Consider the following 24,096-nt stretch of genomic DNA (forward strand, 5'->3'; position numbering starts at 1 on the left):
ATCATAGGTAGGCAGATATTGAGAATTTAAGAAAACAAAATGATTGCCTGCACTTGGAAGTATTTGCTAGTGCTTCCTAGAAAGGGCAGAGGGTTCCTTCAGGAAACTGTGGGCAGCCTGGAGAGTAGTGAAGTGTATGTGGTGTGGCAGGAAGGTTGGCACTCTTCAGCACTGGGAGAAGGTGAGTCTGACCTTGCTTAACTTCTCTCAGTTTTATTATGCAGATTGGATGTAATAATGCTACTTCAAATGCAGATCCTGTAAAGATTCTCCTCAGATTCCTATGTCCATAAGGCTTCTTGTTTGTTGAAGGCAGTGCTCACACTCACATTCAGTCACCAGGAAGGTCTATGGAGGTGGAAGTTCTTGTCTCCCTTCTGACCTGAGGGCAGAGGGATCCAAGGCCCATGACATCCAGTACTAATGCCAGGTTCCAGTCTCTGGATCTCACCTCAAGCTGAAGCCCAAGTCTGCATCCATCTTCTCTGCTGACCTCTTGGAGATGAGGTGTGGTCAGGAGTTGCAAGAGCACAGACATGAATAGGATCCCATGAAGCTGCCTCCTGGTCATGTGTGCCATTTGAGGTGATATGACACAGAACTTAGCCTAGGGTGGCCCAGAGGGAGATCATATTTCTGATTCTGCAGCCACTCAGCTTGCTTCTGTCTCCATCTGTCCCTTTCCCATTCTGTCTTTCATTCCCATTGCCTACTTGTATCCTATGCGTGTTCTCTGTGGCTTAGGCTCTGTTGTGAGGGTCCTTCTACCTTCTACCAACTCCACAGCCTGGGTTGCTCTCTCAGCTCCTGCAGTTGTGGTGGGTCTGACTGCTCAGGTTAAACCTCACAGGGACCCCTGAAAGAACTTAGTGCTTGATTTCTGTACCTAGTAAAGCAGTATTGCACATTTTTAAATAGTATGAGATGGGATTGTATGTTTGTTTTTGAAACACTGGTTATACTGCAAAGAATGGATTAAAACTCACTACTGTAAAAACTCAAGTAAGACAAACTTGAGAAAATGAGCTAGAATTGGGAAATGGCAGTCGGAGAACCAGCTGCATCGAGCTTTTTGGTTTGGGGGTTTCCCATCCTAGTTTAAGAACTAGTAATCGAAGGAGCCGTGCTGTTAGAGCTTTAGCACTGGCTCTGCTTGGGTTAGTTGAAAATGCTGAGGGGGTGATGGAGCACACACAGGAGCAACAGATTGCATCATTTTGATGGTCAAATAGCATGATGCAAAGGTCTGATATCAGATGGGGTGTTGCTCAGCAGTAGATCATATGCTTAACAAGGCCCTAGATCCAATCCCTGGCACCAAGAAAATAAATAAACATAAAAATTGATGTCAAAATTTGAACTTATGTTTCCAGTGTAAAGAAAGAAAATATGGGAAAGAACTTGGAGTTCCAAAGTGATCATGACTTATCTGTACTAGAATTCCCGATCTTTCTGCCTGAACCTCCCGCGTGCTAGACTTGCAGGCATGTGCCACTGTGATTGGCTTAAATCCTGTTTTAGAAGTGATACCAGTAGTAAATGGGTTTGTGTTGTCGTAGGACCCCCAGTACAGCTGCAGCGGCTAAAAGGGGCCAAGGGCCATTTGCAGGAACGTGATTCACTGAATTTTACTGCAGGAAAATGTAGTGTAGCACCTTTGACATGTGCACACAATGAAATATGGGCCTGAAGTTCCATTCCTAATAGGAAAGAGACAATTAGAAGCCATTCTCTTTTTAAATGTCTTAGAAGCCTTCAGTAGAAGAATATGTAGGATGGAGGTTTAAACACACAGATCTACATGAACAACCTGGACGAGAGTGGGGATAATGAAGGGCAAGGTTCGAGGGAAAGAGAGCTTAGGGGAGCAGGAGATCCCAGCTGGATCAAGCACAGAAAGGGAGAACGAGGAATAACAGACCATGATAAATGAAGACCACATGAGAACAGGAAGAGGCAGAGTGCTGGAGAGGTCCCCAGAAATCCACAATGATACATCCTCTGTAGACTGCTGGCAATGGTCGAGAGAAAGCCCGAACTGACCTAGTCTGGTGATCAGATGGCCAAACACCCTAACTGTCATGCTGGAACTCTCATCCAATAACTGATGGAAGTGGATGCAGAGATCCTCAGCCAGGCCCCAGGTGGAGCTCCAGGAGTCCAATTGTTGAGAAAGAGGAGGGACTGTAAGAGTGTGAATTGTTGAGACCAAGACTGGAAAAGAACAGGGACAAATAGCCAAACTAATGGAAACACATGAATTATGAACCAAAAGCTGTGGAGCCCCCAGCTGGATCATGCCCTCTGGATAAGTGAGACAACTGAATAGCTTGAACTATTTGGGAGGCGCCCAGGCAGTGGGACCCGGACCTGTCCTTAGTGCATGAGCTGGCTGTTTGGAACCTGGGGCATATGCGGGGACACTTTGCTCAGCCTGGAAGGAGGGGACTGGACCTGCCTGTACTGAATCTACCAGATTGAGCTGAATCCCCAGGGGAGTCTTTGCCCTGGAGAAGATGGGAATAGAGGGGAGGGGCTTGGGGGGAAGGTGGGAGCAGGGGCGGGAGGAGGGAGGACAGGGGAACCATGGCTGATGTGTAAAATTAAAACACAAATATAATAATAAAAAAGTCAGAATTGAAAGAGAGAATTGAAAATTAATTACAAGTAATTTTGTCATAAAAGACTCCATGAAATCCGTAAGTTGAACATCTGTATTGGAGTTTACATTGAAAGGGCTTCTCATTTTCAAGGTTGGTTGTCCAGTGCCAAACGATCTCCCTGAAAACTTACATATAAGTAACATTATATGGACTCAACAGGTTATATTTAGGAATATATATGTATATACAAATACATATATGCATGCAATATCAGTTCATTAAAAAAGAGGCCTTATATTTGAAGAAGAGTGGGGAGGGCCATATGAGATGGTTTGGAGGGAGGAGAGGGAAGAGAGAAACATTTTAATTAAATTACAGTCACAAGTAAATAAACAAGAACAACTAGAACCTGGTAGTAGGATTGCCTTGGTTTAAAGAAATCTGGCGGTGAGTAGGCATTATGTCAGGAGTCCTGAGTAAACATTTGTTGTTTACTGACACTGTAAGCAGTCAGACGTGTTAAGCACATTCTAGGTATCTGCTCATTTAAACTACACAGTGATCAGTGGCTTTTTAAATAAAACTTGTGTTATAATGAAACCAATGAATAGGGTAATTAAAACTCAAGTCTCAACAATGAATCCATATAACTAGTTCTACTTAGGTGCTTATAAACTAGATCCAAAAATTTGATAGCCCAAGTCATCCTAACAAAATCATTTTAAATGCCTCTTGCTAAGACAGTTTGGATATAAAATTCTGAATAATGTTGTAACATAGACTTTATTCTCACAATAAAGAGATGTGTTTTTTATAGGGGGAAAAACCCTATATGTAGGTCATTATAGACTTTTTGATCTAAACTGCTTATTTAATGAGAAAGTAAAGTTTAAATCACACCTATGGCCTGCCACGTAATGTGCAGAGGACAAATACATATGCTGAAACAAAGATTTTGCTAATTATTGAAGCCAGGTGCAATGGAACATGAGAAAAAAAGGAGAGAAGGAGAAAAGTTGAGCAAACAAATGAGCACAGCACAGCTTCTAACACCAAGGTGTTTGGTATGAGAAGTTAGAGTTGAGTCTCATGAGCACAGGGTGGTTAATTCCAGTTGGGAAGCAGGGATAGGTTTGTAGAGAAGGTAGGACATGATTGAGTTGAGCCCAAGATGGTTAGGAAACCATGGTAGAGCAGACTGGCGGGGTTCGTGCTTCTAGAGCACCAAGTGGAAGAGAACCGATACTTGGAGACAGTGATGTCCCCTGAGATGAGTAGAGCAGTTTCTATGAGAGCAAAATGGTGTACAGAGAGATAAAGGAGATTTGAGGCCTCCTGGGACTAAGAATGTCATGGTGAAGTTTGTGGTAGCCATTTGGATGTCTTACACAGGGAAAGAGATTCATCTGTTTCTGAGAAGACAATATGGTGGTCATATGAATGAGCAGTAGGTATGGGAAAAGTTGTGCTGGAGCTCAGTTAGGCACTTTGTACCAACCCTAAAACAGTAAGTGTGTTTATTGGGAGTCCTTGAGTGGACATAATAATAAGATACTGAGAGCTGGGCATGGAGATGTGCGCCTTTAATCCCAGCACTCGGGAGGCAGAGGCAGGTGGAGCTCTATGAGTTCAAGGCCAGCCTGGTCTACAAAGTGAGTTCTAGGACAGCCAGGGCTACACAGAGAAACCCTTTCCAGGAGGATGGGGGGGAGATACAGTAAGTGTAAAATTGGTAGATTGGAGGCCACAGGAGAAGAGTAATACAAACAAAGTTTGAACTTGTTAGTCCAAAAGAGAAAAAAAAACATAAATACCACTTGATGTGTTTGAATGACAGTTTCTCATTTGAATATCTTAGATTAAACTGATAAGTGGTATTGACTGTTTCTGTTTGAAACTCAAAAGTTTGTTTTCAAGGAGAAATCTGTTGCATCTGAATTCTTGAGCAGGTTGCCAGGATGAATCATGTCCACTCAGAAAGCTACCTAGTCTACAACATTATGAGCAGTGGAGAGATCGAGTGCAGCAACACCCTGGAGGATGAGCTGGACCAAGCTCTACCCAGCCAAGCCTTCATCTATCGCCCAGTCCGGCAGCGTGTGTACTGGCTTTTACTTGGGGACTGGAAAGGTGAGGGCCAATTGGTCTCTTTTACCAATGATTCTGTTTAGAGTTGGATTCTGAGAAATATAAGAGTGCATTCTCAAAGGACAAGCAGACAACAGGTTTTGTTTGTCTGTAAAATCTGTACTTACGAATGCTATTAAAGATTAATGCCACAAGATATTACCACCTAATTAGCATAATTGGTCAGAATCATTAATGAGAACTGCACTGTCACTATGAAATGTCACATTTTTATGTCTTAAAACTATTTGTGAGCCGGGCGGTGGTGGCACACGCCTATAATCCCAGCACTCGGGAGGCAGAGGCAGGTGGATCTCTGTGAGTTTGAGGCCAGCCTGGTCTACAGAGCTAGTCCAGGACAGGCTCCAAAGCTACAGAGAAACCGTGTCTCAAAAATACAAAACAAACAAACAAACAAACAAACTGTGCTTTTTAAAAACTGAAAACTCTTTCCTGCTGTAGTCATGTATGGTGTGTTTTTTGGGTACTATCTATATTTCCCTCAAAGTAAGATTTTCATAAAACAATTGTATAAAATCTGATATTTTAAAAATATAAACAGATGTCCTTTAGCGTTTTTATATGTTTATGTTTCCTAAAGTGTTTTATATTGTGAACATAGCAAAAAGAGTAGTCGAGGAGCATGGGTGACCAGAGCAGTAGAAATGAGGGGTTCTTGAACACCAGGGTTTCATAACTCACAAAAGGGTGTCTATGTCTGTTTGTCCGAACACCATTACTTCCAGATAACAGTATTGTTATTATTTCTTCAAAAAAATAAACCTGTCGTAATTGAAAGGTGGGATACAAAACAAGGGCCTGGTCAGTCCTGTTTACAGCCCTGGGTCCTTTCCTTCCCTCAGAAGTCAGCTGCTGTCTAACCACGTGACGGCTTTCACTCAGTCTCACCACAGTGGCCCCTGCCCGGTTATTTGTGTGCCTATTTGTCTAATGTCCATGGCCAGAGTAATATTATAGTGACTTGTTTTGCCCTGGTGTGAATCAAGTAATTTCTGTGAATGCTTTGAATGTGTGTTTAAACTTAATCTTCCCTGGGGTATTGGCATTTAGTAAGCATTCCTTAGGGACAGTAGCCATAGTGGTTGAATTGTTTGCTCAGATGGAGATTTGGATTCTCAGTATCATTAGGTGAGCAGCAACAGCCACATTAATTTGCCTATCCGGAAGAACCCATCCATGTACCATGCAGATTGGAGGGTGAGCGCCTAGCACTGGAGCTCAGCTTGTACTTGCATGTCCTTTTGCCTGAGGATCTGAAGCTACACACACTGAACTTGTGTTTGGAGTATCTAGCGCCCCTCATGACTGCCTTTGGATCCTGGCCTCCTGGGAACACTAGGGCATCTAATTGTCCCGCAGGAGCCTCCTCTGGGACTATAGACTGGTGTTGCTTTATTTGTGCTTACGTGGTATTCACATGATTTGAAGGCGTTGTGGCTAACACTCACTCCCTCTGAGCATGCTTGCTTTTATACCTGTTCTTTGCTATGATTATCTCTCCCTCTTTTTTCTCTCTAATAATAATCATAACATAAATCAGAATGTCTTAAGCAGTTTTTACTCATGACCCTTTTTCATGAGACTTTTTCCTATGACTCCAGGTATATAAAATATTATGCACATGAAAGGTTTGATGTTAATAATGAATTTACTTAAAACAGTTCTTTGGCATACATGTAATCTGGCCTTCGTTAAAGGGAAGTAAATGTAGACACTAATGAGATGCATGTGCTTGTCTGACACAGTACACTCCAATGACATACTAATTTGATATGTATATACTGAGAAGTGACTGTAAGAAAACATTAAAAGTCTTTGTTTTACATAATTAAACCATTGTGTTTCTGTAGTACAGAAAACTATGCATAATGAAAACACTGCTGTTCATAACATAGAATAGTCTTGAATCTAAGCTGATGCGTTTTGAGGAGTATTGTTGGGATTGCATGGTATAAAGGTATGTGTGGTACAAAATGCACATGTTGTATGTTCAAGGTTGCACTGACGTTGTATTGTGCAACATGGGAATGCCGCCAGAAACACCCCAGATTTATTATACATTTGGTTTTGAATTAATCTTTGGTCCTTGAGTGAATGGTGGTTAGTGTTAATTGTCAACAGAATCTAGAATCACCTGGGAGACAAGACCCTGACCATGCCTGTGGGATGGTCTTGATTACTGTGGTCGATGTAGGAAGACCTGTGGACTGTGGGTGGGACTGTTCCCTGGACAGGGGGTCCTGGACTGTATGCAGCGGTGAAAAGAGGCTGAGCAACAGTGTTCATGATCAGCCTCTGCTCTCCGACTGTGGCTGCTCCAAGCTCTTATGGCCATGATTTCCCTGTCCTTATGGCATGGCACTCTATGAAGCAGTATAAATAAACCCTTCCCAAAAGTCACTTTTCTCAAGGAATTTTATCACAGTTACAAAAAAAAAAAAAAAAAAAAAAAACCTAGGAGAAGTGTTCAGAAGCCTCTTACTGTTTCCGGTTTTTGTTTGTTCACACTGAGCAAGTCGGTGTTGCAGGAAACACTCCTACTGTGCCCTAGAAACCCACTAGTTGCAGTGCTGGAGGAACATTATCAGTCCTCAGCTTTGGACGTTTGGTTGAGTCCAGTTTCTGCAGACATTCTGAGGACAGCTTTAAGGCAGCTGATAGCATTGTGTGAGGCAGCCTCAGCCGAGCCTTCAGTCTTCCAGAGTCCCAAACATGTTCTTAAGGATCAGTTAAAGTAGTGTAAGAACCAAAGCTGTACACATTATGAATTAAACCAATAATATAAAAATATAGAACTATAAGAACAAAGATGTTTTTCTTTAAAGTTGGAGGAGGGCTGTGGGGATGGTTCAGTGACGAAGGGTGTTTATCCCAGAAGTGGGAGGACCTGAGATTGCGTCCCCAGAACTCATGGAAAAGCCAGACATGTAGCACAAGTGTCTGTTATTCTAGTGCTCCTGGCGGGAGATGGGAGGGCAAGACAGGAAAATCTCTGGAGCTCTTGGGCCAGCCCTCATTGCCCAGTGAAAACAGCAGAGACTTTGTGTCAAACAAGGTAGAAAGCAGGGGCCAACATCTGACATCTGAGGTTGTCCTCTAAACTTCACACACTTGCACTCAAGCATACCAGTGTGTTCACAGCACTCAAGCATACCAGTGTGTTCACAGCACTCAAGCATACCAGTGTGTTCACAGCACTCAAGCATACCAGTGTGTTCACAGCACTCAAGCATACCAGTGTGTTCACAGCATTCAAGCATACCAGTGTGTTCACAGCACTCAAGCATACCAGTGTGTTCACAGATCCCCACACACCGGCTAGAGGAAGCCAGCTTTGATGGCTTACATCTGTAATCCCAGCACTTGGGGAAACGGGGGTAGGAGAATTACCACAAATTCCAGACAGCCTGGGCTATCAAATGAAATCTTATATTAAAAAACAAACAAGCTGGGCGTGGTGGTACACACCTTTAGTCCCAGCACTTATGAGATAGAGGCAGGAAGATCTCTGAGTTTGAGGCCTACGTAGAGAGACCCTGTCTCAACAAACAAACAAGCAAAACAACACAAAAAACAAGGGTAAGACCCTGTCCTCCTGACAAATAAGCTTGCAGGATTGTTACCAGATTGGAGTGTATGAGTGATGGTTAGAATCAACTTAGCTATTCCATTTTCTCTTCGTTTGCCCAATACCAGCCTCATCCCAGGTAGTTGAAATCAGTATCTCTTATCCCTGCCTGTGAGAAGAGGCCAAACATCACTTTATAAATGTGTACAAGTAGTCCACATAAGGGTTTTTAGGCAAGAAACCAGAAATATAAACACACATATTTAGGTAGTCCTAGGAAAAATAAGTACTGGTTAAATAGAAAAAACTTTTCAAAGTGTAAATGCATTGCTGGGAGAGAGGTGGGAGTGTTACCGATCAGTCCCTGAACTGAGATGATGAGATTAGGTACAGGCAGCCTTGATCTCTTCAGTGTAGGATCCGTGGTGTGAACGTCTGTTCCGAGGGTAGTGTGTGACACGACCTACCCTGCCTTCCCACTTACCCTCTACTGTGCCACTGTTGTGAAAATTTTTAGTAAGAACTGCGATATTATGAGAGTCCTTTTTGGTCTTTAATTTTCTTTTTTTTTTTTTTTAATGTATCAGAATGTTTTGTTTGCATGTATATCTTTGCACCATGTGTGTGCCTGGTGTCTGTGGAGGTCAGAAGGGGGTGTCAGGTCCCCTGGAAGTGGGGTTATGGTCGTTTGAGAGTGGCCATGTGAATGCTGGGAATTGAACTCAGCTCTTCTGTAAGAACAAGTGCTTTTAACCACCAACCCATCTCCAGCCCACTCCTGGCCTTGAACTCAATATTTGCAGTCACATTCAAAACTTACATTAGACTTTTCAAAATAAAAGTTCTTGTGTATGTTTGGTGAGTAATTATTGTAAACTTTGAGTTGGCTCAGGTTTTTCTGTGTTTGTTTTTTCCTTTTTAGCAAAGCAGTGTGAAAGGAATGGACGGGGAAGCCTTTCGACTGAAGAAACCTAGTAGCTGTTGGGGATACAGTCACTTTCACCCCTGGGGGAAAGGAAACATTCATGAGGCAGATGGGTATGCAAGGGCTTTGTGGTCCTCCTGCACCTACTGACCTGCTGTCTTTACTCAGATGGAGCCAGCACCGGCCCCGTGGTCAAGGAGTGGTTTGTGTACCCTGGGAACCCCCTGAAGCAGCCAGACCTTGTTAGGCCTCTGCAGATGACTGTTCAAGGTATGTACAGTGTAGTTGACATTTCCTTTGGGCCACCAGTCAGCTGGGTGTCAAATAATGAGACAGAGACTTCTTATTAATTATCAAAGCTCAGCCTTAGCTTAGGCTTGCCCCACTAGCTCTTATAACTTAATTTAACCTGTTTCTGTTCATCTACATTTTGCCTCAGGGCTTTTTACCTTCCTTTCATTCTGTATGTCCTGCTTTCCTGCTTCCTCTGGGTCTGTCTGGCTGGCTGGCCTCTGACTGGGCTGGCTGGCCAGCTCTCCTACTCTCTGCTCACCAGCCCTGCGTATCTCTCATCTGCCTAGCTTTTTATTAGGCCAGTCGGGTACCTTAGGCAAGAAAGGCAAAACAACAACACATCTTTACATAGTTAACAAATGCAGCACATCTTTACATAATTAAACAAACATTCTATTCCACAACAATACAGTCTTAAGCTATCTGTCTTAAGGTGTCAGCTCAAGAAAGAACACACTATATGAATGTCTATGTTGCAGAACTACATGTTAACTGGTACTAGTTTTAATTCCTATCCCCTGAAAGAGCTGGTAATTGATAGGCTTTGTGGGGTAAGGGGTGGGAAGGGTCTGGAAGGGGTGTGGATAGAGGTCAACACTGAGAATCTTCTTCAGTCCACTTTGATTCTATTTTTTTAAAGTGGTTTTTTAATATTTATTTATTTATTATGTATACAGAAGAGGGTGCCAGATCCCATTATCGATGGTTGTGAGCCACCATGTGGGTGCTGGGAATTGAGCTCAGGACCTGTGGTAGAGCAGTTGGTGCTCTTAACCTCTGAGCCATCTCTCCAGCCCTTGATTCTATTTTTTAAAGATAGTCTCTCACTGAACTTGGAACTCAATGGTTTGACTAGACTTGCTGACCAGTGAGCCACAGAGACTGCCTGTTTATACCTCCCAGCTCTGGTATTGCATAGTGGTATGCATAGCATTGCACTTGCCTATTTTGTATGTGTGGATTCTGGAGGATTGAAATCAGGTCCTCATGCTTATGTAGGAATTTTACCTACTAGCCATCTCTCCAGCCACCTGGTAGGCTTTTTGTGACTGGATCTTGAAGGCACTGACCTAATCAATGCCTCTGTCCATTGATGGAGTCATAATTTGATGGTATTATTGGGAACTTAGGAGGTGGGCCTAGTTGGGGGAGGCGGGTACCTGGGATATGCCTCTGAATGCATTCTCACTCACAAAGCATGTGCTACACACTGGGAGATCCTGTCAGTCATCCTCCTCTCTGGTCAGCAGGAAAGACTTAGAAGGGCTTTGTTTCAGCCTTGTCTCCATCGCAGATGTTAGTTTTTCTTTTCTTTAAAGGTAGCTGTCATTGGCTGCCTCATAATGCTTCACTTTTCAGTGGGCCTTCTCTGTTCTTTCTCTTTTTAAAGGCCTTTCCCGAGACTATAATTCCAGAGGTCATTTCTGTAGTTCGTTAAGGCCTTTTCCCTAACAGTGCTGTTTGCTTGTTGACTAGTAGAATAAAAAAGAAACCAGATATTTTCAACAAAGTACAGGGGGATAGAGGATTGCAGAAAAAATAAAAAGAGCTTCCTTAAAATTTAGGAAGGAGGGCTGGAAAGATGGCTCAGTGGTTAAGGGCACTGACTGCTCTCCCAAAGGAGCCGGGTTCAAATCCCAGCACCCACATGGCAGCTAACAACTGTCTGTAACTCAAAGATCTGACCTGCAGGCAAAACACCAGTGCACATAAAATAAAAGTAAATGAATTTTTTTAAAAAATTAGGAAGGAGAGTTGGATGTAGTGGCGCATGCCTGTCTTAACCTCAGTACTCGTGAAGAGGAAGGGTCCAGATTCAAGGCCAGCTTGGGCTGCACAGTGAGATAATATCTCAAAAAGAAGAAAGAAAAAAGCAGGAGGTAGTTCAGAAAACGGGGGGGGGGGGGGGGGGGGTAAAAGTTGGTCAACAAGGAAACAGTAAAAGAAGACACAACACGCTCCTGTTGGCTTTGTTCTAAATATGTCCTCCAGACTTGTGTATTGGAAGCAGAGTCAGGAATAGGATGGTTTTCGACAGCCAAGGGACCTTTGGGAAGTGGTTGACAATTAGGTGGGAGCTATGCCCTTATAAAAGGACACCAGAGGAAATTGTCCTGCTCTTTCCCCCATGAGGACACAGTGTCTGTGCACCAGGAAATAGGCCCTCGCTAGACACAAGTCTCTGGTCTCAGGCTCCCAGCCTCCAGAGCCTCAAGGAAGGGCTCTGTTGCTATGACCTGCCCAGTGTGTTATATCAGCTCAAGTGGTCAAAGGTACTGGACGGCTGTATTCAGAGAGCTCATTGATAGTCATATCCCTCCCCTCCCCCTCAGTGTTCCCGTGTTTACGTTCTTGCGTGTGTATGCACAATATACCACTTGGTAACGCATTGTGAAAGATGGTGTTTTGTAACACGGGAAGGGATTTAGTTTCGTTCTCTGGCTTGAGAAGTGCATGTATTCCTCCATTCCTCACCTCATTTATGGTCTTGTGTCCTGAGGGTTGAGTCTGGAATAGCCATGCCTGTCTGCAGAAGTAGACGTTCTTTGGATGAAAATAGGTGATTTCTTCCCAGTGTTGTTTTTGAGTCATTCTAAGTAAATCTTTACTTCAGAAGCCCAGGGAAGCTGACTGGATACACTAATTGCTTGGTTGATTCTCTTGAATAACTGTTAAGTGTTGTTCAGCACGTAAGTAAACAGTTTTTTGACTACATAAGGGCATCTGACTTACCACAGGCTTACAACAGGATATCTTAGAAGACTCTTACAGAATAAAGAAGGTGAAGCCTTACATTTCGTGAACAATGGTTCTGTATTTGATCCATTCTGTTACTGCTTTCTTGTTTTGGCTCCTCCTACCCTGATGATATACATAGGTCAGGAACGATTTCTGTGTCCTGAATATGTGGACAGTCACCTGTTGATGCAGCTTTGTGGCCCACCTGTGAAGAAAACAGTGTGGAGCTGTCAAGTAACTGTCATGAATATGTATGGCAGGATAGCAGCTGCAGTCTACACCATCCACCTTTTAGGAACCACTGTGGCTATTGTGAATGCACTAGATAGAAATGGGGTAGCAGCAGACATGAAAGTAGATCGCTTAGCCATGTGTGGACAGAATTTAGTATTCTAATGCAGTCTACTTCATTTATATATGAATAATTTTTTTATTATGAGAAATAGGCAATTGAAATGTATCCAGATGAGATTCACTTGAATATGAGCATTCAGGGGTTTTTCTTTAACTGATAGCTTCACATTTCTTATCCTGAGTGGCCACAAGCCAGACAATTCTATATATGTTGGAGGTTTTTGTTTGTTTGTTTGTTTGTTTGTTTGCTTTATTTTAGTTACATTTCTCGCTTAAAAATAGGTAACAAGAAACCCCTTTAAGATAAATAAAAATCCCTAGCATTTAATTTGCTTATTTCCATATGAAGAGAACATGCAGGTACTGACTTCACATCTTTATATGTTTATCTGTCATATCTTATTCGTTTATGTTTATAGCTGTGAAAACACAAACTTGGTATTACTGATACTTATTTGGGGAATCCCACTGTAGTCCCCCAAATATGTCTTGCAGTTTTCAGAAGTGGCCTCCCCTTGCTTGGCTTCGGGGACTCCATCCTTCCTGAAGCCTAGACTATTCACATAGACTTTTACCACATTTGCAGTTAGGTTTAGAAGCTATGCTCACTCACTGTGGTCTGGAGACAAGAGTGCATGTTTTGGTCTCTGGATTCTAGCTGTAAATACCTCAGCTCTCCTTTCCTTGTTCATGAAGTGTAGGGGTTCCATTGGCTCCTCAATGGTTTGTTTTAGCCCAGACTCTAGATGAGACTGTGTGTGTGTGTGAATGTGTGAATTGAAGAGAGAATGTGCACCTGATAATGTGTCTGCTTGTGTGTATCACAAGTGTGAATGAGTCTGATTGCATGTGAATGAAAGTGTGTTAGAGCACAAATAAAATATCACCACATTTCCCCTTTTTTTTTGTCTAAAATAAAAAAAATTATGGGCCGGGCAGTGGTGGCTCACACCTTTAATCTCAGCACTCAGAAGGCAGAGGCAGGAGAATCTCTGTGAGTTCAAGGCAACGTGGGCTACAGAGTGGGTTCCAGGAAAGGAGCAAAGCTACACAGAGAAACCCTATCTCAAAAAAAAAATTTTTTTTTTTAAACTGTGCTCTAACAAATACAGCTTGCCTGGAGATCAGAGGAAAAAGCCAGCCACTATATTAAACATAGAGGCCAGGCAGTGGTAGCACATGCCTTTAATCCAAGTGTTCAGGAGACAGAAATTCATCCAGATCTATGTGAGTTCAAGGCCACACTGGGAACAGAGCCAGGCATGGTGGTACATGCCTTTAGTACCAGCACTAGTTAACCATAGAGGTCTGGAGGTCTGTACAGACAGACAAGAGGAAGTGATGTGGCTGGGCAGAGAGAGGAAGTAAGAGGGCAGGAAACAGAAAGGTATATAGGTGTGAGAGTATACAGGAAGTAGCTCTCTTAGGCTGAGGATCTCCTAGTGGTAAGACGTGCCTAGCTTGCTCTCTGATCTTTCAGCTTTCACCCCAATATCTGGCTCTGGGTTTTTTTTTTAATTAATAAGTCCATTTAGCAATTCATATTACAAAAGTGTGTGTGTGTGTGTGTGTGTGTGTGTGTGTGTGTGTGTGTGTGTGTGTATTTGTGGTTGTGCCTGTACATTCATGTTGATTTGTGGATGAGAGTGTATGTATATAGTTCTTTCCTATGCTAGCTGACCTCCTGAGCTGATCATGTTATAATTCTATTAAACATACTTTTTGTTGGGGCTAGAGAGAGATGGTTCAGTGATTAAGAGCACTGGTTGCTCTTCCAGAGGTCCTGAGTTCACTTCCCAATACCCTTTGGCACCTCACAGTCTGATGCCCTATTCTGGTCTGCAGGCCTCCATGTAGACAAAGCATCTGTGTACATAATATATATATTATAATGGCAATTTTTTTAAAACATACTTTTTATACAGTACAGTTATTTAACTTTAAAAAAAAAATCTCTATTTTTAGGCAGTCTCAGCAACCAGTTAGTCATTTTCCTTAGAGCTTACTATTAAAAAGAATTAATCCAGGCATCCTTCAAAACATACCCTACCCTACACTGGTAAAGAGGTTACTGGAGACCTATAGGAGAAGGAAGAGAAAAGTCCTGTAACAAAAGCCTTTGTGTAGATGCATCAGAGGGTCACATATTCTGAAGTGTTCATTTATGATGCCTGGAGACAAAGCCTTGGTGTGTGCAGTGTGTCATAAAAGACCACAGCTTCTCCAGAACACCACAGAGATGCTTTCTCCTACATTCCATGGACTTGGGCATTTGGTGTTCCATGACTAAACAAATTATTGATTGCATTTGGGAATGAATTTCTCCTACATTAAAGGATTCTGAGGGGAAGAAGGAGGCACCAGCAGCCTCTGCTGCGAAGAAGCAAGAGGCCAAAAGGATGGTGAATCCTGTTTGAGAAAAGGCCCCAAAACTGTGGCCTTAGATAAGACATCTAACCCCAAAGAGATCTCACCCAATCCATTCAGCTGCAGCAGCAAAGGGCTATAAGTGCTAAAAGTACCTCCTGCAATTAACCAGTTCACCAGGCCCTGGACCATCAAACATCTGCGCAGCTTCCTAAGCTTGCCCACAAGTACAGACCAAAGACTTAGCCAAAAAAAAAAAAAAAAAAAAAAAAAGAGTTGATTGGCTCATGCTGAAAAGAAAGCTGCTGGGTAAGGGGACAACCCCATTGAGAGACCACCTGTCCTTTGAGTAGAGGTCAGTACCATGATTCCTTGGTCGGGAACAGGAAGTCTCAGCCGGCAGTGATTACCCATGATGTAGACCCCATTGAGTTGGTGGTCTTCTGTTCTGTGTTGCAAGATAGTGTCCCCTACTGGATCATCAAGGAGGAAGCCACACTGGGGCACTGGTCACAGGAAGACATGCACCATCATTGCCTTCACACAAGTTAACTCTGAAGGCAAAGTAACTCTGGCTATGCTAGTGGAAGCTATCAGGACTAATTACAATGACAGATCTAATAAGATCAGCTAAGCGGCAGTATCCTAGGTCTGTGCCTTCCATTGCCAAGCTGGAAAAGACATAGGCCAAAGAACTCTCCACCAAACCATGTTAAATGTACACTGCTGAGTTTCTGTTGAATATAAATATAACAAAAGATTGCTGAGTAGGGGGAGAAGAGGAGGGAGGGAGGGAGGGAAGGAGGGAGGGAGGAAGAGAGAGAGAGAGAGAGAGAGAGAGAGAGAGAGAGAGAGAGAGAGAGAGAGATTTTGATTGACTGATTTTGAGGTACTGGAGAGATGGCCTGACAGTTAAGAGCACTCTTGCAGAGGAGCTGGCTTTGGCTCCCAGCACCTACATGGCAGCTCACAACAGTCTATAGCTTTAGTTCCAGGGAATCTGATGAGCTCCTCCATGCACATCACACAAGCACACACACACACACACACACACACACACACACACACACACATTTTTATTTTTTTAAAAGAGAGATTTGAGGTATGGTTTTTCACTCTGGTGGCTCTCTGTAATCTCTTAATTTCCAGGCTTCTCAAGAGCCAGTTTCTCATTACTGGTAAATATACCTTAGCCTGTAAATGGTAAAGGATGTCAAGGATGCTGGGTGATATAGGGACTTTGCAAGTATCAGAATCTCCTGGCTTGAATGCAAAAACCCAGTTGCTGGCTGACTCCCAAGATTTTCTAATTGGGTATAGTAGGATGGGCCCAGGACTGTCCCTCTGAGTTACCAGGTTATGCTGTGATTGCTACTCTTCCAAAAAGACACTGGGCTGGGAGGAGAGAATGGAGCCTGCCAGCTCCACATTCGTTTTTATTCATTGCTGATAGGTCACCAGTGTGTCCACAGCATTTGAAGACCAGGATCCAAAGAAGCAGTCTGTCCGTTCATATGCACCACTGCCTACAGCCCAGGGCTCTGTACTGGTCCCTGTGAGGCCCCACTGCAGAGCCACACTTTGCAATGGATGCCTCTGTTTTCTAATGCAGGGAATGCCACCTCAGCTTCTCTTAGGATTGGCCTGCCCTTCCCCTTTTCCTTTTGGCGTCTCCAGTCAGTTCCCATTACGGCTTCCTTTGTGGTCACCTCCATTTTATTTCCAAGGCTTCATCCTAAAGGCCTGAGACATTTCTCATCTCTGAATGTCTCTTCACACTAGCTAATTCCTTTCTTCAGTCATATCTCACACCTAACTTCTTTCTAGAACTCTGTCGTCATGGCTGCATTAGTGTCGTGTGGTTAGTTCCTGCTGCTCCCCACGCTGTGAGCTCCTGAAAGGTGACACAGGCCTATCTTGTCCCCCATTGGGCCTTCAGTCCCCACGGTTGTGCCTTGTTATTCAGAAGCAGGTGCCGCGTGGAAGACTGTCTTCTCATGCTCCACAGATTACATGTTTTTATATTTGTTATGACTTATTCGGAAATTCTGTACAGGCTCCTATCTCCAACAGTTGGTCCTTGGATAGTGGTGCTATGCTAAAGGCTGTGGCTGCTTCAGGAAGTAGGGTCTGCCTGGAGCAGTGGGTCACTCATAGTGAGCCTTACCTGCTTCGGATTACAGCCCGGGTCTACAGTGTGTGGGCGGCAGTGTGAGTAGCTGCAGCTTCTGCTGCCATCACTGTGGTGCAGCGACTCCTCTGAAACTGAGCTAAAATCACCCTTGTTCTTCTGGCTGCCCTGCCACGTGGCTAATGTGATATTGGACTTTTGTGTGTGAGCAGAGGGAGCACCAAGTAAAACCTCACTGCCTGTGTCGGTGGCTCTCAGCTGTGCTGCACTTGAGATTTGCTTGGATGGGGGGAAAGGAAGAGGATCTTGGCACGTGCTCATTGCTGCCTGCTTACAGTTCCAGAAGCATTCTTCCAACAGCACTCAGAACACACGTGCCTGCCCCTCCTTCATGAAAACCTCCTTAGAACCTTTCCTCAGTTCTCTGGTTTTTCCATTTGACCTTCAATGATTTTGTGGTAAAATCTTTACATTTCTTTTGCAGAGCTGGGATTTAAGCCCAGGGGCTTCTGCATGCTAAGCATCTGTCTGACAGAAAGCTAAATACCACCCCTCAGTCTTTGCATTCTTAAATTTCTGTTTGCTTGCATGATCTTCTTTCTTTCTTGAGACAGGATCTCTATACAGCCCTGGCTGTCTTGGAACTCGCTCTGTAGACCAGGCTGGCCTTGAACTCACAGAGATACACCGGCCTCCTGAGTGCTGAGATTAAAGGCGTGTGCCACTGCACTTGATGCATAATCTTTTTACTGCAGGTTCTTCCAAGGCAGTAGTTGGCATCATTTATATGGATCTGCTTCATATAAGCTGACAGAGTACCTGTGATTACAGACATCAGTACATAGGCGCCATTAGACACTTCTGTGACAAGAAATGAAAAAAATAATAGTTGACTTGTTGTGATTTTCTTTGGTAGTTGGGGGTCAGACGTAGGCCCTCACAGATGCTTGGTCAGAACTCTCCCCACAGTGCCCCCAGTACACTGTCTTTTGTTGGACAGATGCTTAAAATTTTCAGCTCAGTATCTAAAGCTACCTCTTGGACTTGAGTCCCTGAACAAATGAAGGCCATGAATGAATAATATCACTACTGTTCAGTCAGGGAGCCCCTGGTTCATCACTTCAGTGACTGTGATTCTGGGTGGGGGAAGTGCAGGTTATTTTGTCTTCTTACCTTTTTATTTTTTAAAAACTTTGCAACATTTGACTTTTATAGTAAAAAAAAATCTCTGAATACTTTAACATTTGAAATAAGTATAGTGGTAGAAATTTATTATTTCCTTGATATCAGAGGTTAGTAAACCTTTTGTTTCTGGTGTCTCATAGTAAATGTGGTAGGCTTTGTGGGTCCTGTGACTTCCGGTTACTTGTAACCTGTCATCAAATGGAAGGAATTACAGCTAGTATGTGCACAAGTGAACACAGCAACTTTCCAGGGAAACTTGACCAACTTTGAATTGACATTGGGACTTTATATTCGCTTGTGCTAGCAAAGAGCCATTTTCTTTTTATCTCCTTTCAACCATTTAAAACAAAACTTCTTAGTTCTGAGGCAGACCATCGTAAAGATTGGGAATCGTTTCCATTAGATTCTCAGACACCCTTGGAGTGTGGTCGCTTGAGTACCAGTCTCTTAGGTGACAATTATATTTCTTTCTCTCAAAGAAAATGTTCTTCCTAAAATAATAACCAAAAAAAATGCTTTTGGTAAATGAAACACTAGCCTTTCAGGACTGCAAGTGACTTGCCGCACTGTGTTGCTCCTGATGGTGGGAAATTCACTACTGGGAAGAGTGATTGGCAGTGTTGACACAAAGGAAGAAAAAGAATTTCCTTTGAGTCACTGGCTTCTGATGCCGTTTGGTTAGCTGCTTTGTTTTCATTGTGATCGCGTGAGACATTCCACCCTAGTTGCTCTGGACTTTTGGCATAGGCTTTCAATCAGTGCCCAGCAGAGAGCCACATCTGCCGGGAGAGGTGCTACCATCATAGTTCTTAGACCAGCACCTTCATATTTGTGTAGAGTTGCCGCAGTTTGTCACCCGTATTCACGACAGTTTGTCCTTGTCAAGTTAACAAGTAAAGACACCTCTCTCTCTCTCTCTCTCTCTCTCTCTCTCTCTCTCTCTCTCTCTCATCTCATGTGTATGCAATTGTTTCTATGTACCTGCATGATAAAGAAATGGAACACTAAAAATTACCTTTTAGGAATGTTTGTTTGGTGGTTTGTGGCCATAGATCCCATGCTGTCGGTTATTCAAATGCAGTCACCAGCACATACACCTCTCGGGTCAGCAGGTTTATATGTATCCCAGAAAATGCATCACAAAGTCCCTGCAACTGATTCTTTTGCACATAAAAGTTTGAAAATGACCAATTTGGAGGAGTCTGAGCCGGCTGAAGGGGTGGACAGACCGCATTTTCTCACATGCCATCCTGTTACTAGATCCTTGAATGGAAGGTTGTCTTTTCTGAAAAGCATTCCTAACTGTAGGGTGTACAGCATGAATATAAGTGAAAGCCCTATTTTCCCTACAAACCTAGTTATTGAAAAGGATAGGTCAGTGGGGTATGTGCTGGCCCTGTGGGTTTGTTTTCTTGAAACCAGGAAGCTGTACTCAACATTGCCCTCTGGTTCTCTTAAGCCTTAATGCCCCAAGTAAATCCGATAGAGGAGAGGTGTGAATCATTCCTTGTTGTACTTCCAAAAGTCTATTATGATCATGCTATATGAATTTCTTTTTTTAAGGGGGAACACCTAGTTTGGAAGTTTTGTGGCTGAGCCAAGAGCCAGCGGCACAGGCCCGGCGCCTGGACACTTTGCTAGCCTGCTTCAACCTCTCCTCCTCAAGAGAAGAGCTACAGGCTGTTGAGAGCCCGATGAGAGCGCTGTGCTGCCTCCTAATCTACCTCTTTGTCCAGGTAAATGCTGCGCTCACGGTTCTTACATATAATAAACATATAAAGATGCTGTAACTGCCACAAGTTTCTGGTCTCATCTTCCTGAGTGCTGTGAGTGTTTCTGTGGGCCAGTTCCCATGACCTCTTTCCACGGAACACAATTAATTCTTCAATATGCTCATAGAGATGTTAAGTCAGGACTTCTCACACAAAGAGTTAGTGTATCAACAAGTCAGTGGTGGTGTCTATTTGTTCACAGGATTGACTGTCTTCTCAGAATACTGTAGTAAACCTAGAAGGTTAAATTATAAAAATGCCATGGTTTTATGTAGGTGAGCTTAGGTTAGGCTTTCATTTTATGTGTGTGAGTGTTTTGCTCCACCCATTGCATGTATACATGTGTACCACCTGTGTGCCTGGTGCCCATGGAGGTCAGAAGTGCCCATTGTATTCCCTGGAACTGGAGATATGGGTAGTTGTGAACAACCATGTGGATCCTGGGAGTAGAACCCTGTCCTTTCCAAAAGCAACAAGTGCCCTTAACTACTGAACCAGTTCTCCTAACTTAGCACTTTTGCTATGCAACATGGAGTAAAATTGTATATCATTCATTAGAACTGAATTGAAACTAGTTTGATTTGGTCTAACACACTTAATAAGACTTAAGTCTGATTTGAAGAAATCGTGGAAATGCATTTAAAGCTTTGGTTCTTACTACAGTAAAATTCCTGGCCAGAGTGACTTAAGGAAAGAAGAGTTACTTGACTCACAGTCTGCGGGCAGTCTCTCCAGATGGAGATCAGGGTGGCAGGAGCACAAGGCAGTCGGTCCTGTTCCTGCAGCAGAATGATAGATGCTGGGCCCAGCTTTCCCTTTTTCCTTCAGCCTGGGATCTCCACCCACAACTGGGGATCTTCCTATTCAGTTAACCCAGTCTAAAAATTCCCTCACAGGCATGCCAGAGGCTTGTTTTCACAGTGAATTCTAAACCCCATGAAATTAACGAATCATGCTTAGTTATCTGTGAGAAAAGACATGGCTGTCCACTAGGCTGGTGTTTTAAGAACAGCCTCCAAACATGACTAATTGTGGGTAAAATTAAATACTAAGTCTTTAGTCTAAGCAGAAATGGCAGTTTACAGATTTTAAAATCTGTATTTGTGCTTGGCTTTGTCACAGATACTACATTTGCAGATTTTGTTTTCACTCATATAATGGTGATGCCTCTTTTGGAATAAACATGGAAGAGGGTGGTGACAGGTCAGCATTTCCAGATCTGTTAGCTGTGCCTTCACTTGAGTGGTAGCTCGTGCCTTGGTCAAGTGCTGACAGTGTCTTTCCAAGAGTTTCAAGGTTAGGGTGTCAGAAAGCCAGTGCTCTTTCTGGTTGTTGGGGCCATTTTATCTGAAGGAGATATGCAAGCATTTTCTTTCCCAGGTGCTCTTGGTTACGTTTCTGTGATGGGTTTGTTCTGTTTCTCCCCCCATAGTTTGTGCTGCCACGGTTACTCCTTCCTCTGAAAAAGTGCTCTGTGTAAGAGTAGAGTTGCTTCATAAGTAGTTACCATGTTGATTCTGCTTGATTACAAATGTGGTTATTGTGCTGGCTACTTTTATGTCAATTTGACACAAGCTAGAGTCTCTTTGCAAGAGGAAATCTCAATTGAGAAAATGCCCCCACCAAATTGGCCTGTGGGCAAGCCTATGGTGCCTTGTCTTGATTGATGATTGTGGGGGGGGTCCAGCTCACTGTTGGTGATGCCATCCCTGGGTTGGTTGTCTTGGATGCTTTATGAAAGCAGGCAGAGCAAGCCATGTAAGCAAGCTAGTAAGCAGCTCCCCTCACGGCTTCTGCTTCAGTTCCTGCTGCCAGGTGCTCTGACTTCCTTTGATGATGCACTAGGATTTGGAAGTTTAAGCAAAATACACCCCCTCCAAGCTGTTCTGGCCATGCTGTTTCATCACAGCCCTAGAGTGCTAACTGAGAGAGAAAAGGTTTATTTTGGTACAATTTGAGGAGGAACAGTTCATTGTGGTGGGGAAGGCACATTGCTTCCACAGTCAGGAAGCAAAGAAAAACACATGCTGAGGCTCAGCTCACTGTTTTATCGGTCCAGACCTCCACCCATGGGATGGCACCACCCACATTCATTATGGGTCTTTCTCCAAGTGAAGCCTTCCTGGAAGCACCCTGATAGACACACCTAGAGTGTGTTATTCCATGGCGATACAAAGTTCAGTAGTGTTGGTTTGAAGATTTACTATCACGGTGTCGCAGACAGTGTCAGCCTCAGGAGTATGTGAGGTTGAGTGGAGAGCTACCATGTCCTTGGGTCTCCTCATCACATAACTTATTTTAAAGGCCAAGTTAATCCCTCTCTGTCTGTGTTGCCCTCATTTCTCTGTCTTCCTTTGGTTTTTCTCCCACACTTTTTGATTCTAGAGAATGGGAGGGCCTCATACTTTGGGACCCTTATTTATGTTGTTGGGATCCAAGGACAAAGGTTACACCCAGGATTGTAGTCAGATGTTCCTTCAGTCCTGGCCACCTCACCTCAGCCTCTGGGTCATCTGTGTTTGACATTTTATGCAGAATGTTAAGAGCTTTGTGGCTGCTGAGAATAGAGACTGTGCTCTCTGCCCATCCACACATGTCACTGTTCATTCACTATGCACGTATATGAGCACATGTGTGTTTTCCTGTGTGTGTACCTCTCTCTGTGTTTGTGTGTATATGTGTGTTGTACATTTATAAAAAATGTTGATCACTTTCAGTACGCTCACACTGGCCCTTTTCTGTGCTTTTCAGGTGGACACTCTTTCCCTGGAAGATCTACATGCGTTTATTGCTCAGGCTTTGTGCCTCCAAGGAAAATCAACCTCACAGCTTATGAACTTACAGGTATAGTCATACTCATTCATCACAGCCACAGAGGCAACCATGCTGTGGTCACAGGGTCAGCATTCTTCCTAGCCTTTTCCCGTTGTTGTTCATAGGAAGCACAAGGCAGGCATGTGTGGTGAGGGTGTCTCCACAAGGAAAAAGATTGTCATCCTCCATCCATGACTCCTAGATAGGTGTGGTTTCCGAAGCCAACAACTGCTGGACCCTTGCTCAGGAGCGCAGCTTGTTCCAGGTCTTGGTCTGGTCATCTCTGTTTGAAGAAAAGCTTTTGTAAGCCTCTTTGGCATCAGAGAAACAGTGCCTTTTCTGGTCCAAGCTCAACTGTCACGTCCCTTTGTACACAGCAGGGTGGAGCCATGCTGCCCTTCCTGTATCCTCCTCACTCAGCACCTAGTGCTTGGCATGCACTTTGTAGTTCTGTTGTCTTGTTTTCTATGAAGAAGGTGGAGCCCCAGAAGCCATATATAGCAGAGTGACTTTATGTCCACCATTTAAATAAAGCTACTTATATTGAGCATACAGAATTATTTTTAAACTATATGTATGTATACATTAAAAATCCAGAGTTAGACTATATGTATAAAGGTCTGTGTACATATTTTTATACTAACCTCTCTATGGCCATAGGTTCCCCATCTAACCATAGATTGAAAATAATCATTTTTAAATGTCATCTGTACTGAACATGTACAGACTTTTTTCCTGTCATTATTCCCCAAACAGTATGGTATAGGTGGAATTTTTCATCAGGGCCACCAGCCAGCTCCCAAATATCCACACAGAGACTTATTATTAATTATAAATGCTTGACTGGTAGCTTAGACTTGTTCCTAATTAGCCCTTACAACTTAAACTAACCTGCATTTCTTATCTACCCTCTGCCACGTGGCAGTACCTTCTTTCAGCATGGCATGTTCATCTTCTTTCTCTCTGTGTCTCCTTGCCACCCAGAGACTCCGCCCCTTCTTCCTGCCTAACCTTATCCTGCCTAGCTATAGGCCAATCAGCTTCTTTATTAACCCAATCACAGTGACATATATTCACACAGTATATAGGAATATTCCACAATACAGCATAACAAATACTATTTCACTGGGTATAATTACACTGGGTATAATTAATTTAGAGGTGATTTGAAGTATATAGGAGCATGTCCGTAGGCC

General features: G+C 43.4%; 1 protein-coding gene across 3 annotated transcripts in view; it reads left to right on the forward strand.

Annotated features, from left to right (window-relative positions):
• The window catches only part of Fam120b (family with sequence similarity 120B), a 79,702-nt gene that overhangs the window by 27,055 nt on the left and 28,551 nt on the right, over window positions 1–24,096 (forward strand). For all 3 annotated transcript variants that reach the window (XM_036168517.1, XM_036168516.1, XM_036168515.1), the window contains exons 3-6: window positions 4,553–4,733; window positions 9,413–9,514; window positions 19,878–20,050; window positions 22,838–22,930. In XM_036168517.1, the coding sequence (XP_036024410.1) occupies window positions 4,553–4,733; window positions 9,413–9,514; window positions 19,878–20,050; window positions 22,838–22,930 (549 nt within the window). The remainder of the gene's footprint in view (window positions 1–4,552; window positions 4,734–9,412; window positions 9,515–19,877; window positions 20,051–22,837; window positions 22,931–24,096) is intronic.

This window comes from Onychomys torridus, chromosome 19 (genome assembly GCF_903995425.1).
Source record: "Onychomys torridus chromosome 19, mOncTor1.1, whole genome shotgun sequence".
NCBI classification, from domain to species: Eukaryota; Metazoa; Chordata; class Mammalia; order Rodentia; family Cricetidae; genus Onychomys; species Onychomys torridus.